Source organism: Bidens hawaiensis, unplaced genomic scaffold (genome assembly GCF_021521415.1).
Source record: "Bidens hawaiensis isolate Kalapana, Puna unplaced genomic scaffold, B.hawaiensis_p1.1 tig00013505_1, whole genome shotgun sequence".
Taxonomy (NCBI): domain Eukaryota; kingdom Viridiplantae; phylum Streptophyta; class Magnoliopsida; order Asterales; family Asteraceae; genus Bidens; species Bidens hawaiensis.
In genome coordinates, this window is record NW_027492146.1 from 192,187 (window position 1) to 206,432 (window position 14,246).

Genomic DNA, 14,246 nt, shown 5'->3' on the forward strand with positions numbered 1-14,246 from the left:
GGAGGTAGGGAGGTCGACCGTCTTAGGTTCGATCATCTTGAAAACCCGAAAATTTTAAAATTATATTTAAAAGAAATTGTGTTAAGCCCAAATTATCATCTTTGTAGCCTAATTATCATCGTATCATTTACTTTTCATATATGAGTTATCAAATTTATATTTTACTTAAAGTCCGAATTATAATTGCCTTCGACCCAAAAGTTTTTAGCGGTTTTTAGAGATGACCGTAACTTCTAATAGAGATATATTAACCAATAATAAGTTAAAAGTGCGCTATCACCAATGATCCGACAAGTCTATCACGTGCTATTTGTAACAAGTCTAAAGTATGTTATTCATCCAATTAGTCTAAAATTTTCAAGAAAAATCATAGTTTATAATTTTTATGTATGGTGCGTATTCGTATAAATTATCATAACTTGTCCAAAAAAAAAAACCTTAATTGGCTATATACATCTTTCTGATATATAGTCGCATGCAATTGCTATTCCTAGCTCACTGTTACCCATTCAAAAAAAAAAAAAAAAACAGTTAATTGTGAGGGGGACTGACTTCACTAAACTTGTAGCCACGTTCGATCATTGATGAATTTGTGGTTCAAAAGTTTCGCCCTCCTTATCATGACTTTCAAGTGACTCAAACTCGTTATTTATAAAGTCGCCATCGTTTTAAATGGGGTTTATCTATAAGTATAATAGTTCAGTCTGGATAATGTGTGACATGTATTATTTAGAGTGGTTTTCTAAGTTTTCTCGTGGATTTATGCAAAACCACTTTAAATACAAAATTCGGACCATTTTAAAAAAAAGTTTGTTACTAGTGTCTATTAGTCACATATATCATATCCATAACTTTGGGATGTTACATTTTCTTTATAAACTTGGCTAGTGCTTTTCAAAACTTACTAAAATTTTCTAGCCTGTTGCCACCCTCAATGACGCCATCATTTTTGAAAACCTCTACTTGTTGTCGACAGCCACCTTTTTTTAGTTGGTATTCATTTTGTTAGATAAAATATAAGTATATAAATGACAGAGCTATATGCAAACCACTGATAAATCATACGGGCGATATACATTATTGTCGAACCATATTAGCAATAAACATTTTCACCAAATCTTACTTATGACCCTATAAGTCTAGTATAGCAAACATGTTCATGCATGGCGTACTTTTATACGAACTTGTACGATTTTATTAAAACTATAGTTTTATTAAAACTATAGTTTTATTAAAACTAGCTGATATGACAGTAGCTTGTTGTGTTTATGATTATATAAATTGTATGATGTAAAAAATTGTTATAGACATCATTATATCATTTTTCTTTTTGAGTAGCCAACCCAGCCTAGGTACCCTGTATTAGAGGTGTTTAAAAAAACCGGTTATAGAACCGGTTTGGTCGGTTTAACCGAAAACCGGTTAATAGAAAAACCGGTTATTGAACCGCCGGTTAGTACTTCGGTTACTCATTCGTGGACAAAAACCGGTTATTGAACCGGTTAGTAAAAAAACCGGTTAAATTTAAAAACCGGTTATTAAAAAACCGGTTAACCTAAAAACCGGTTAACGGTCAAAAACCGGTTAACCTAAAAACCGGTTAAGGTTAACCGGTTTTTAGGTTAACCGGTTTTTGACCGTTATAAAACGGCCATATGACCGTTTGGGTCCTTTTTTGCCCGTTTTTTCTTGATTTCTAGCCGTTTTTTAAACATTTTACCCCCACAAACAACTATATATAGTTTAGGTTGGGTAGGTTAGCTCACACTCGATTATACAACTCTACTAGCTCTAAACGTTTATTTCATACGCGATTATTTTGTTATCTCACACTCAATTATACCACATTACCACTCCATACGCTCTTATTTCGTAGTCGTTTATTTCATACTCGTACTCGTTTATTTCATACTCGATTATACGCTCTTATTATCATGGCCTCCCAAAGTGCTGCTTCATCCGTCAACATGGGTGCCTCGAACACAGACATAACGGTCGTTCGGATCATCCCCACGAAACGAAACCAAGATGTGTGGCAACATTTCGACCTATGCGAACTGTCTAACGGTCGCCAAAAAGCTCGATGCAAGCACTGTTTGAAGTTCTATGCCAAAGATGCAAACTCCACTTTAAAAGCGCATATACAACAGCGCTTTTGCAAGGCCTTGAAGGACGAAGCGGGAAGTAGTTCGCAGCCGGAGATGACGAATCAAGGAGGGGTGTTTACGTACGACGTTGAAGCGGTACGTCAACAGTTTTCAAACTTTGTGATTCAACAAACACTTCCTTTCAACCACTTCGACAACCCTCAATTCACGGAGATGATGCAAAACTATGTTCAACCACGCTACCAACACGTAAGTCGTTCGACCCTTAGAAGAGATTGTCTTAAAGCATGGAAAAACGCTAAGTCCGAACTAATTTCATACTTTTCAAACTTACAAACTGGTGTAAACTTAACAACGGATGTTTGGTCGGTACCTCATGGTTCGCCCGACTCATACATTTGTGTGACGGCTCATTGGGTTGACCCCGAGTCGTGGCAAATGATGAAACGAACCGTTGCGTTTCAATTGTTTGATTACCCGCACACGGGTAGAAATATTTTTCAAATCTTGGATAAAGTCATTCGACAATACAAAATTGAAGATAAAATCTTTTCAATTTAGTTTGATAACGAGTCCAACAATACGGCCGCGGTTGGCCATTTAAAATTAAAGTATAAACCTATTTGTGATGGAGCGTTTTTTCATAGCCGATGCATTGCACATATTATCAACTTGGCCGTGCAAGATGGGTTAAACGTGATCGAAACGCAAAGAAACAGTTTTAAAAGAATGTTACGAGATGTTTTTAGCAACAATAAAACATTTTCAAGATACAAAAAATTTTGTGTAGAAGCTAATTGTCAATGGTTGGGGCCAAATTGGGATTGTCCAACAAGATGGAACTCGACTTGTAATATGTTTGAGAAAGCCATCCAACAAAAAGAATCATTAATTGCGTTTCATCAAATTTTGTCAAGTAGGGGTAAATGTGCACCATATGATCCTAGAAACTGATTATTGATTGAGATCGTTACGGAGGTCCTTCAAATTTTTAAATCTTGCACAACTAGTTTATCCGGGGTTTACTATCCAACAAGCCCCATTGCTTTACCAAAAATTGCTGTCATGTGCACAAAGTTGAGTGAACTTGATTGTAGGGGTGCACCTTATTTTGATATGGGTGTAAAAATGAAAGAAAAATTTAGAAAATATTTTCAACAACTACCCGCTGTTTTGACATGTGCTGCTGCGTTAAACCCTTGCATCAATGTTGGTGGTGTTGAAGCTTTAATAGAAAAAATTTGTGATGAGCTTGGGTTAAACGACGATCAAAACCCCTATTATAGCCAAACTTTAAAGAATGCTTTCAACACCACCTTGTCAAACATGTATGATGTCTACCTTACAAAATACGGGTCGTCTTCCCAAATTCATGACTCGTTAAGAGCTGTTGCCCAATCCCAATTCCAAACCGACCTTGAAATGGGGATGTACTACATGATTTGGGAAGACGCCGGTAAACGTCAAAGGGTAAACACCCCAAGCAGTGAACTTGGAAGGTTTGGTGGTACCAACTTTGTGAAACACATGACTCCGGATGAATTTAGAAGTCTTGATTTGCTGGCTTGGTGGAGAGGTAAGGAGGATGAGTTTCCGATCCTCGCCGCCATGGCCAAAGATTTACTAACGGTCCAAGCTTCCACGGTAGCTTCGGAGTCTGCTTTTTCTGTTTCTGGCAGGGTTATATCGATTAGGAGGACTCGACTCACTGCACCAGCTATAGAGTTGTCGATTTGCTACAAGGATTACTTGGACTCTTTAGATAGGGCACAACATCAACGCTCACTCGAGGGGGGAAATGGAGTATGAAGCGGGCTTGTATGAAGACGAGGTCAATGAAGGACACACTCAACCAATGACCGATGAAGAAGCCGCGTACGACGATTACCTAAGAAATAGCTCGGGATCGGGTAGCGAAGAAAATTAGCTAAAGAAACAGCAAACATGGAGGCAAATCATGAGTAAGAAACAGCAAGTTGTTCTTGTAATCGTGTCTAAGCATTCTTTTTCCTAATATGTGCTCTTATTTACTTGTTGATTTGGATTTTTCTAATTTAGTTAAAGAAACAGCAAACATGGAGGCAAATCATGAACAAACTGCGATTGGGAACAACAGGAGCATCTGCTAGTTCACGATTTAATGTTTGTATTTTTGAGTTAAATCATGAACAACAGTTCTTGGCAGAGATTTCTTCAGTGTTAATGATTTAATGTTTGTATTTTTGAGTTACGAATATGCGATAACGATTTAATGTTTGTATTTTTAATGTAAAAACTATAAATGAAAGTTATGTGTTTTTAATCTTTGGTTTGTTGAAAACACATTCACAAAACACACTCATACTCATCTTCCAAGCAAAGAACCCTAACAACGAAAGCAAAGAATGGCTTCGGTCAGTCCGTTTTGCCTTGTAGTTACCGGTTTGTTTATACTGTGAAAAAATAATGGTCTTCATTAAGTACAAAATATAAAAAACAAATATTCGTATTTGAAACCGCGAAATTTAAAAAAAAAAAAAAAAACCGGTTAATAAAAAAAACCGGTTAATAAAAAAACCGGTTTATTAACCGGTTTCTAAACCGGTCCTAACCGGTTAGACCGGTTAGGGTTTTGACAGAAAAAAACCGGTTATTAACCGGTCCAGTTATTAACCGAACCGGTTTTTTTCCGGGCCAAAAAAAAACCGGTCCGGTTAATAACCGAACCGGTTTTTTTAAAAAAACCGGTTTGTGCACCTCTACCCTGTATGTAGGGTTGTCTCGTGGGTAAGCTAAATGAGGCCATGGCTTTAGGCCTCCAGTTATATAGGGCCTCCATCTTAAATAGTAGTTATGTATCATGAGATTTTAAAAGTAGAGTCGTTTTAGAATTAGTAACTTATTGATGGGTCACAAGTTAAGAAGGATTGCTTCATATCCATTATTGCTACATATAATTCATATTCAGATATTCTATTATTTTTATATACTCTCTAGCGCTATACGCATAAAAAAGGACTCCAAAGACGTTGAGCCGGCCCTACCTGTATGGGGTGACCCAATAGCAAAAGACCACCACCAACTGGCCAAACCCAGCCGTATAGAGCCCTTTAGCGACTCCAAGTTATTTACACTTACAAAAAAAACTCACCCGCCCAGAGACTTAATGATGATAAAGCCAAGACGCCCCCATAATAGAAACCGGAGATCACAAACATTATTATATGATTACTTGCATAAAAACGTGGTTTGCAAAACATACCAACCTAATAATTTCACTAAGTAGCGTGTAGTCTTGGGATGCTCATAAACGTTTTCTAGATAATGACCAAACTATCGATTTATTGGTAAATCACTTTATTTGATCAACCATTTCTTAAAATATACATGCTAAATCCTCATATCACTTTTTTTTTTAATTAATACTCGATATAATTTTCAATCAATCAGCTTATATTATGTAACTCATTCAGTTGCTAGTTTTTTAAAATAGTCGTAGCTGACGAAATGTATGTTGTTTATGCCTCCGACAATTCATAGTTTTTAAACAGACTAACAAGCATGACATCGTCGATCCAACGAGTTTTCCATTTTTATCTTGTCATTGTGTCGGAAAGTGTCAGGTGATATTTACTCGTATCGTATAACACATATTTGATTCGTATAGGCTGTTTTTTAATTACTTTAAATACAAAATATTATAAATAACTAAGTTGATTATAAAATAAAAACTAAGTAATTTAAGAATACATATTTTTCTCCATGTTAATTAAACAACCTATGAACAACATGAGCATTTCAGGTACCCGGCTTTATCTCGATACATGTCTCTTGAAAAACGTTGGTATCCCGACATACTCATGTTGCTTGTAAGTTGTTTAATTAGTATACGGACAAATTTACTTTTAAATTAAAATTTGTTATTATATAACCATGTCGGACTTTATATCTTATATTTTATATTTTTTTAGGTAAGTAAAAAAATAAAATTACACGTGTTTTAAATATGATATGAACATATTACTTTAACACTTATCTTGTATGTTTTTTAAATATTTTGGAAATACATGTTAGTATAGGTTTAACAACATTGCGACGGCTATTTTTTTTTCTGCTACACAAATTATACAAACGTTTAAAAATTATGATAACATGATTGACCTTAGATCCCCCCCCCCCCCCCCCCCCCTCATTTCTAACAGAGATGTATTAACCAACAATAAAGTTGCAAGTGTGCTATCGTCGATTCACCGGTGATCCGACAAATCTATCACATGCTATTTATAACAAGTCTAAAGTCCGTTATTCATCCAACTAGTATAAAATTTCCAGTAAAATCATAGTTTTTAATTTTTATTTATGGTGCATATTCGTAAAAAATATCATAATTTGTTAAATTTGTCAAAAAGATAATAAATAAAAACCTTAAGATCCTGTTCGTTTCAAGGATTTGAAAGGAATCCTAAGGAATGGGATTTTAAATCCCATGAATTGATATGTTCGTTTCATTAAATGAAAGAATGAGAATGAAAACTAAATCCCATCAAATCCTACGTTTCATGGGATTTCAAAATCCCACATATTTGAAAGGATTGTTATGGAAAATAAAAACCCCTCAAAAAAAATTCAAAAAAATTAATAAAAAAATCATAACTCAAAATATAAATCAAAAACGAAAAATGTAAAAAAAAAACTAAAACGTTTCCTTCATTGTCCTCGTTCTTCTTCTTCTTCAAAAAAAAAAAAAAAAAAAAACCGAGAATGAAGAAGATTCTAATTCCAATACATATTAACCAACCAAACACATGAAAGAGATTCTCAAACATTCCATTCCATTCCAATTCCAAATTCTTTAAAAAAAGTCCGTGAAACAAACGGACCCTAATTGTCTACGTACAGTCCTACACATATCTCATAACGTTATATAGTCGCATGCAATTGCTATTACTACTTTCCTAGCTCACTATTACAAATTTAAAAACATACAGTAATTTGTGAAGGGGGCTGACTTCAGTAAACTTGTAGCCACGTTCGATCATTGATGGACTTGTGGTTCTCAAGTTTCGATCTTCCTTATCCTCACTTTCAAGTGACTCAAAACTCATTATTTATAGCAGTTAAGTTACCATCGCTTTAAATGAGGGTTATTTATAACGGTCCAGTCTGGTTGATACGTGACATGTACTATTTGGAGTGGTTTTTTAAGTTTTATTGCGGTTTTATGTAAAACCACTTTAAATAAAAAATTTGGATCGCTTTAAAAAAGTTTTTCTTTATAAACTTGGCTAGTGTTTTCCGAAATTTAGTAAAATTTTCTAGCCTATTGCCACCCACCACGATGCCATCATTTTCGAAAACCTCTACCTTCTCCCAACGCTCACGTTTTTTCAATTAGCACTTATTTTATTGAAAAAAATTTTATTTGTATACCTGTGGTTTGCTGTTTCCATTTATTTGCATAAAATTTGAAACCTTTAACACTTTAAATACATATTAATTCTAATTGTATCCATTTGTATACAAGTTCCAAACGGAGTTAACCAATACCGTTAAAACCTCCTCCACATGAGCGGTATTTTCGTCTATTCAAATAAAAAATAATCCAAATTTCATATCAGACCAATTCCAAAATTTAAGCCAATTACAAAGATACATTGTTTAGTTTTTTTAATATTGTTCCCAAACAACAACATTTAAACCTTATGACCTAATTTTGATTTTTAATGATATTTGGGAAAGAGGATACATTGTATGAAAATGATAATGTTTTTATGCTACTGTTAGTGAAAATCCATTGTGATTGTAGGTACCTAATGGTATACTGTTAGTGAATAAAAAAAAACTAACATTATGCATGAAAATCTGACAATATATTGCTACAATATATGATCTACTGCAATATATATCGTAATCTGATGCAATATATTGGTCACATTTATGTTGAAGTCAAAAAACTGTACTTAACATTTTGGTAGATGCTTGAATGGGTAATTAGATCAAAAATTCAATAGTTTAACTAAAAGGTCAAATGTTGATCATGAACATGTGCACCTTAATTATACCACATTTATGTGTTTTCAAATTGTGTTTAGATTATATCAGAATCTCGCCTCCTTTTTATACAAATAAATTATGTTTCATTTAAATCTTGTAAACACAATTTGACTATTGTTTATTATAGAAAGTCAATTACTGCTATTTTCTTTGAGTTAGCCTAATTACTACATTATATGTAGGCATGTAAACGAACTGAACGAAAACAAGCATGTTCGTAGGTGTGTATTTAACTTTTAGTGAAAATGAACACTTAAATCAAAAAAAATTTTTGTGTCATGTACGTTCATTTTAAAATTGAACATGTTCATGTTCGTTTAAAAAAATGAACATATTCATGTTTGTTTATGTTCTTTTAAAAATGAACGGTTTAAAGTATAAACGGTTTTATTGGAATAGACGAAAATATCCCTCATGTGGGGAGGTTTTAACGGTTTGGTTAACTCCGTTTAGAACTTGTATACAAATGGATACAATTGGAATTAATATGTACTCAAAGTGTTAAAGGTTTCGAATTTGTATACAAATGAATAGAAGCAACAAACCACAAGTATACAAACAAAATTTTTTCCTATTTTATTAGATAAAATATAGAAGACAGAATCATACACATTATAAAATATAAAATACAGAACCATACACACGTCACTGATAAATTATATAGGCTGTATACATTTTCATCAAATCTTACTTTATGACCCTATAAGTCTGGTACAACGAACATGTTCATATATGGCGCATTATTATGCGAGCTTATATAATTTTATTAAAACTAATTGATATGACAGTAGTTTGTTGTACCTATAATTATATAAATCGTAGTGATTTGTTGTTGTTTATAGTTATTTATATGTATAAATACGTGGTTTGCAAAATTATTCATACCAACCTATTAATTTCAGTAACTTGCGTGTAGCCTTGGGATGCTCATTAACCATTTTCTCAACTAACAGCGTCAATGTTGTGAAATAGAAAAAAAAAAAAGGTAATGATTTCAATTTGTTACTATTTTACTTTATAAAATATTAAAACAAACGTTTTCTAAACCATGACCAAAATATCGATGTCCTAGTAAACCACAACAAAGTGTTTTTATATACTTTTATTTGATCAACCATTTCTTAAAATACACATACTAAATCCGTTAATCCCATAACTTTTTAATTAATACTCGATAAGATTTTCAACCATTAGCTTATGTCACATGCGTAAGCCCATTCAGTCGCTAGTTTTTATTTCTAAATCGTGGTAGTTGACGGAATTTATTTTGTTTGCAACAGGAGATACGTCAGTTTTTAGACGGACTGACAGGTGTGTCGCCGTCGAACAAACGAGTTTTCGATTTTTATTTTTCCGTATTTCCTAAGCCGTTGAATCTGATAGGATTCTTAAAACAACATGAGGATTCTGGCGTTTGACAAGATTATTTTGGCTTATGACAAGATTTATTTTGACTATTGACACTATTATTTCGGTTAGGTAAAACCCTCCTTCGATTAATAATTAAAAAGTGATCGAGGACAGGTTCCACCCATAAAGATTTTGAGAAAGAGTTGATAATTTAGAGCATGCGCATCCTATGCCCTGTTTTCAGTGATGAGTGCTTTTATAATGACATGTTTGGCATCTTAATTGTTTGAAAAAGTGACTCGTTAGGCTCCAACGCGTTTTTCATGACATGTTTGGCATCTTAATTGTTTTTTTTAATATTACATTATTATAATTAATTTTACTCATATTTGTTTTTTTTAAGAATTTTTTTATGTATAAAGTTTCAAATATACCGCTGAGACGTGTTTATTTTTATCCACGTGTTGGCATAAACTTTGCTTAAAACGAAGCTTGGCTAAATTTTATTAAACACCTATTGAACATTTTGCTATCAATCTGACACAGCTCAGCTTTGAGTAAAATTTATGACAACATGTAGATATATATAAACACATCTCAACGGCTATCTGAAATTACATGTAACTTTATATTTTAAACCAAATATAAGTAAAATTAGCTATAATAATGCTATATAGAAAAACAAATACAAAAGAGATCTAACACATTTTGAAAGACGCATTGAAGACTAATAGGTCGTAAAAAACACGTTAAAACTAAACATTGCTTCAAAATAACGCATTAAGACCAAACATACCATCAACTACATGTTTAGAGATGGCGTGTCTAAAACTTTTATTTATGAGAATATAAATGAAATATCTCTACGTTATTTATGAGAACGAATTGAATGCACTTACCAAAGGTTGATAGGCTTTTGGCAATTATTGGATATTGTCACGTATAAATGTAGTGCGTTAGCCTATCATCAATATCCATATTCCTATTCTTTTCCCCAACAGTAACAAAATGCCACCTTCCGGTGATCAATCTCCTCCGACAACCGCCGTACCGGAACCTATCCACGGCGACGTACTGGAAGCAGTCCTCTCTCACCTCCCACTCATCCAATTAGTCCCAAAATCTCTCGTCTCCAAATCCTTCCACAAAGCCGTCACTTCCACTCTCTCTAAACCCTCAAAACCCCAACCATGGCTCATCCTCCATACTCAGACCTCACGCCCGCCTTACGTCACCTCCACGTCAGCCTACGATCCACCTTCACGCCGCTGGATTCACATCCACCAGCCGCCGATTGCTTACGTGGCACCACTCCGTTCATCACAATCGAATCTCCTATACATGATCTCCCCGTCAAAATTCTCCTTCTCCTTCGATCCGCTCCATCTGACGTGGCACCACGTGGCGCCTCCGTCCGTTTGGAGAACCGATCCTATCGTCGCCGTCGTCGGCCGCCACGTCATCGTCGCCGGCGGCGCGTGCGATTTCGAGCACGATCCACTCGCTGTTGAGATCTATGACGTCAGCTTACGTGCCTGGACCAAACCGGAGCCGATGCCGGAGGCTTTCACCGGAGCCGCGTCGATGACGTGGCACTCGGTTGCTTCCGATGACCGGCGTATGTTCGTTTTGGAGAAAAACAACGGCGTATTGCACACGTTTGATCCGGTGACGAACACGTGGTGCGGTCCGTACGATCTACGTCACGATAGTCTCGTTTTTCAGTCATGTATCGGATTCTGTTACAACAGATTGATATTAATCGGACTGTTAGGTTTACCGGATGACGTCATCGGCGTGAAGGTGTTTGAAGTTAGCTGTGAGTCGTTTACGGTTCGTGAAATTACGGAAATGCCACTGGATCTGGTTGAGAAGTTGAAGGGTGATGAGTTGCAGGTTTCGTCTGTTGAAGTGCGAATGGCGGGAAATGTGGTTTATATTTATAAACCGGTGTTACCGGAAGAGGTGATAGTTTGTGAGTTTGTGAATGGCGGTGAGTGTAATTGGTGGGGTGTGAGTAATGTGGTGGCGAGTGATCGGGGTATAGCGGAACGATTTGTTTTTACGTGTTCAAATGTTGGGATTGATGAGCTCAGGCGAGCCACTCGGGTGGATCGGAGGTTTAGATTTGCTCTAGGGATTTGACCCGAATGCGTATTTGACCGGTCAACGTCGACAGAATGTTAACGGACGAGATTTTTAATTAACTGGATTCTGATGTTTTGTCGTCCGACGAGATTGTATTTATTTTGGCTTTCAATGATAATTTTTTAAAGGACGCTTTAAGAATTAGTTGGTTAAGAGAATGATGCATTTATGGACTTTTTGATGACCATTGACCAGACCAATGAACATTTTGCTCATTTTCCTTTTTTTAATGTGTTATATATGCCATTTTTATGTCGTGAAACTAGCTTGCTAGGTAATAGTGAGATTTTATTCGATTCGAGATTTGATTTGATTTTGTTACGCCATTTTTTAAATCAAGTGTTAGATATACAATATAAATTAGCTAGTTGATTTAAATTTTGTTAACTGGATCGTTGACCTTGTTGGATAATTTTTTAAGGGTATGTTTGGTAAACCTAACCGATGGTTGGAATCTAGTGGGTGGAAGCTGGTAGCTGCAAATTTTTAGATATATCTAGATGTTTGACAAAGTAGCTGAAGCTTTAATAAAATATATAAAATGACCTGGGCATAATTAAAAAAACATGATACCAAATGTATATATCTTGAAAGTTATTGTTGTAAATACCAAAATACCAAAAGCTTGTACTTTTTTCTAAACGCTACTAGTAGGAGCTTTAAGCTTCTAGCCTTTTCTTCTATCCTAAAAGCTTCAAACTTCTTAAACTAAAAAATGCTTTTTATTTAATAGGAGTTTTTTATTAAAAATTTGAAGCTATAAGCTCCTAAAATCTTTTAAAAGTTTATGTAATTGTTGCCGATCAAATAAAACTTTATTCTATAGTATTTTTATATTTATTTGTCACACCCCAATCCAAGGCCTAGTAGTGTGACCATCAGTTGGTACCTGTTTTGTAAATATATCAGAGTAGCGGGTTTATTTTAGCGAAAGTCTTTAAATAGTAAAATATTAATTTACATTATCAAAACTACTCGGGAATTAAGCACCCGAGTTTCAGTTTTACAAAACCGTGATATTAATAATACAAGGATTTGTAATATTAAAAAATGAGCCATCTCGAGCGATTTTCTATGACTCCAATCCTTGTATATCATCTATTATCATCTAGTTTCCTGCAAGGGTGGGAAAAACACATCAGCTATATGCTGGTGAAACGTTGACTCGATAAAACAGTTTATAATAGTCGTTAAATACAAACATAGTTTTCTGTTCACAATCTCAGCAGGAATGCCTGTCCATTCTCGGGATTTGTACCACTGCCCGACACACACAATTCAAAGGTTCCCTGAGTACATAGCCCCTGTTCGAAGACAACCTTCCCCTAGGCTATGTAACCCTGTTGGAGAGGTTATAACTGACTTGGTTTTCTATGCCAATTATCAGTTATGTTTGGATCCAGACACATGTGTATTCGGTCTGAGTTGCTTTTTATTATCTATTTTGTATTATAACGATTTTAGAGGATATATCTCATGCAAACATTTATCAGACTCTTTGTAATAAACAACCAGTCTATTACAAGAGTAAAATCAGTTCAGATAGTAAAAGGTTAACGTGTTCACCTTATATTATCAGTAGGAAATATCAACCTTCTTGGCTTCAGTATGCTATTAACCTATATTCATAATATGTATGCATAAGTATCTAGTTGGTATTACTTAACAGACTTTAAGTCTGTTTCAGTTTTAGCAGACTCGAGGTCTGATCAGCAGACTTGAAGTCTGATTCAGTTCAGCATACTCGAGGTTTGATCAGCAGACTCTTAAGTCTGACTTAACCTTAGTATAGTTATAGTCGTTTTATGAAAACACTTTGAATTTATATATGACGTTTGAAATAGCACGCTTTGGCCTAATAAAGGATATCACGTTGGCAAACTTCTTCAGGTAAGCAAATGGGTCCCGCGGTTGATTGGGATTTGTACGAATTGCTTTCCTTAGGTAAGAAGAGTCTACTAATGATACCCCCCTTCCAGTTACTACATGCCCGTCAAAATAATAGTTTTGATAACATTACTTCACGTGGAAGCAATGTCTTTGCTTTATAAAACATTACTTGAAAAATAATTACAGTTTAACGACTATACCCTTAACTAAGCTATATCTTATGTATTTAAAGTAACTAGTAAAGTAACTTAACCATAATCGGCTCGACGGAACTTAAGAACTTAAGAAATTAGCAGCACTTCGACTTGCACTTCGTTTTCAAGATTAATAGCTCGTTCGGCAGCGTAACAACACCCGATTCTTTGCTAGAACAGCCTCGGAACCACCATTACTCTCTTGGCACGACTCCCTAGGTTATGTGTGTGAGAAAAGTGTGAAAATGGGATGAAAACGACTGAGCTCGTGGCTGCCCTATTTATACCCGTTTTTGTGCATCTTCGCGATACGCAAAGATGTTTGCCCGAGCATCTTCGCGATATGCAAAGTTGCTTAGGTCGACGCCGCAATTCTGCATGTCAACCCCAGGCTGCCACGTGTCACCACGTCACTGGATAACGTTGAAATGTGTACCAGCATCTTCACGATACGCGAAGATGTTCCTTCTTTGCATTTTCGCGATACGCGAAGGTGCAGAATTTCATTTTCAGTCATTCTAAT

General features: G+C 35.2%; 2 protein-coding genes across 2 annotated transcripts in view; both read left to right on the forward strand.

The window, feature by feature from the left end:
- The window catches only part of LOC143544258 (ubiquitin-ribosomal protein eS31 fusion protein), a 97,145-nt gene that overhangs the window by 23,906 nt on the left and 58,993 nt on the right, over window positions 1–14,246 (forward strand). The gene's annotated exons all lie outside the window — the stretch shown is intronic.
- On the forward strand, window positions 10,491–11,636 carry LOC143544236 (F-box/kelch-repeat protein At1g23390-like). The gene has a single exon (XM_077036380.1). It carries the CDS (start codon window positions 10,500–10,502, stop codon window positions 11,634–11,636), a length of 1,137 nt encoding a protein of 378 aa, XP_076892495.1. The 5' UTR covers window positions 10,491–10,499.

What these genes read in the sequence shown, in the direction of transcription:
- LOC143544236 (XM_077036380.1), top strand. Translation starts at nt 10,500, where the DNA reads ATGCCACCTTCCGGTGATCAATCTCCTCCGACAACCGCCGTACCGGAA.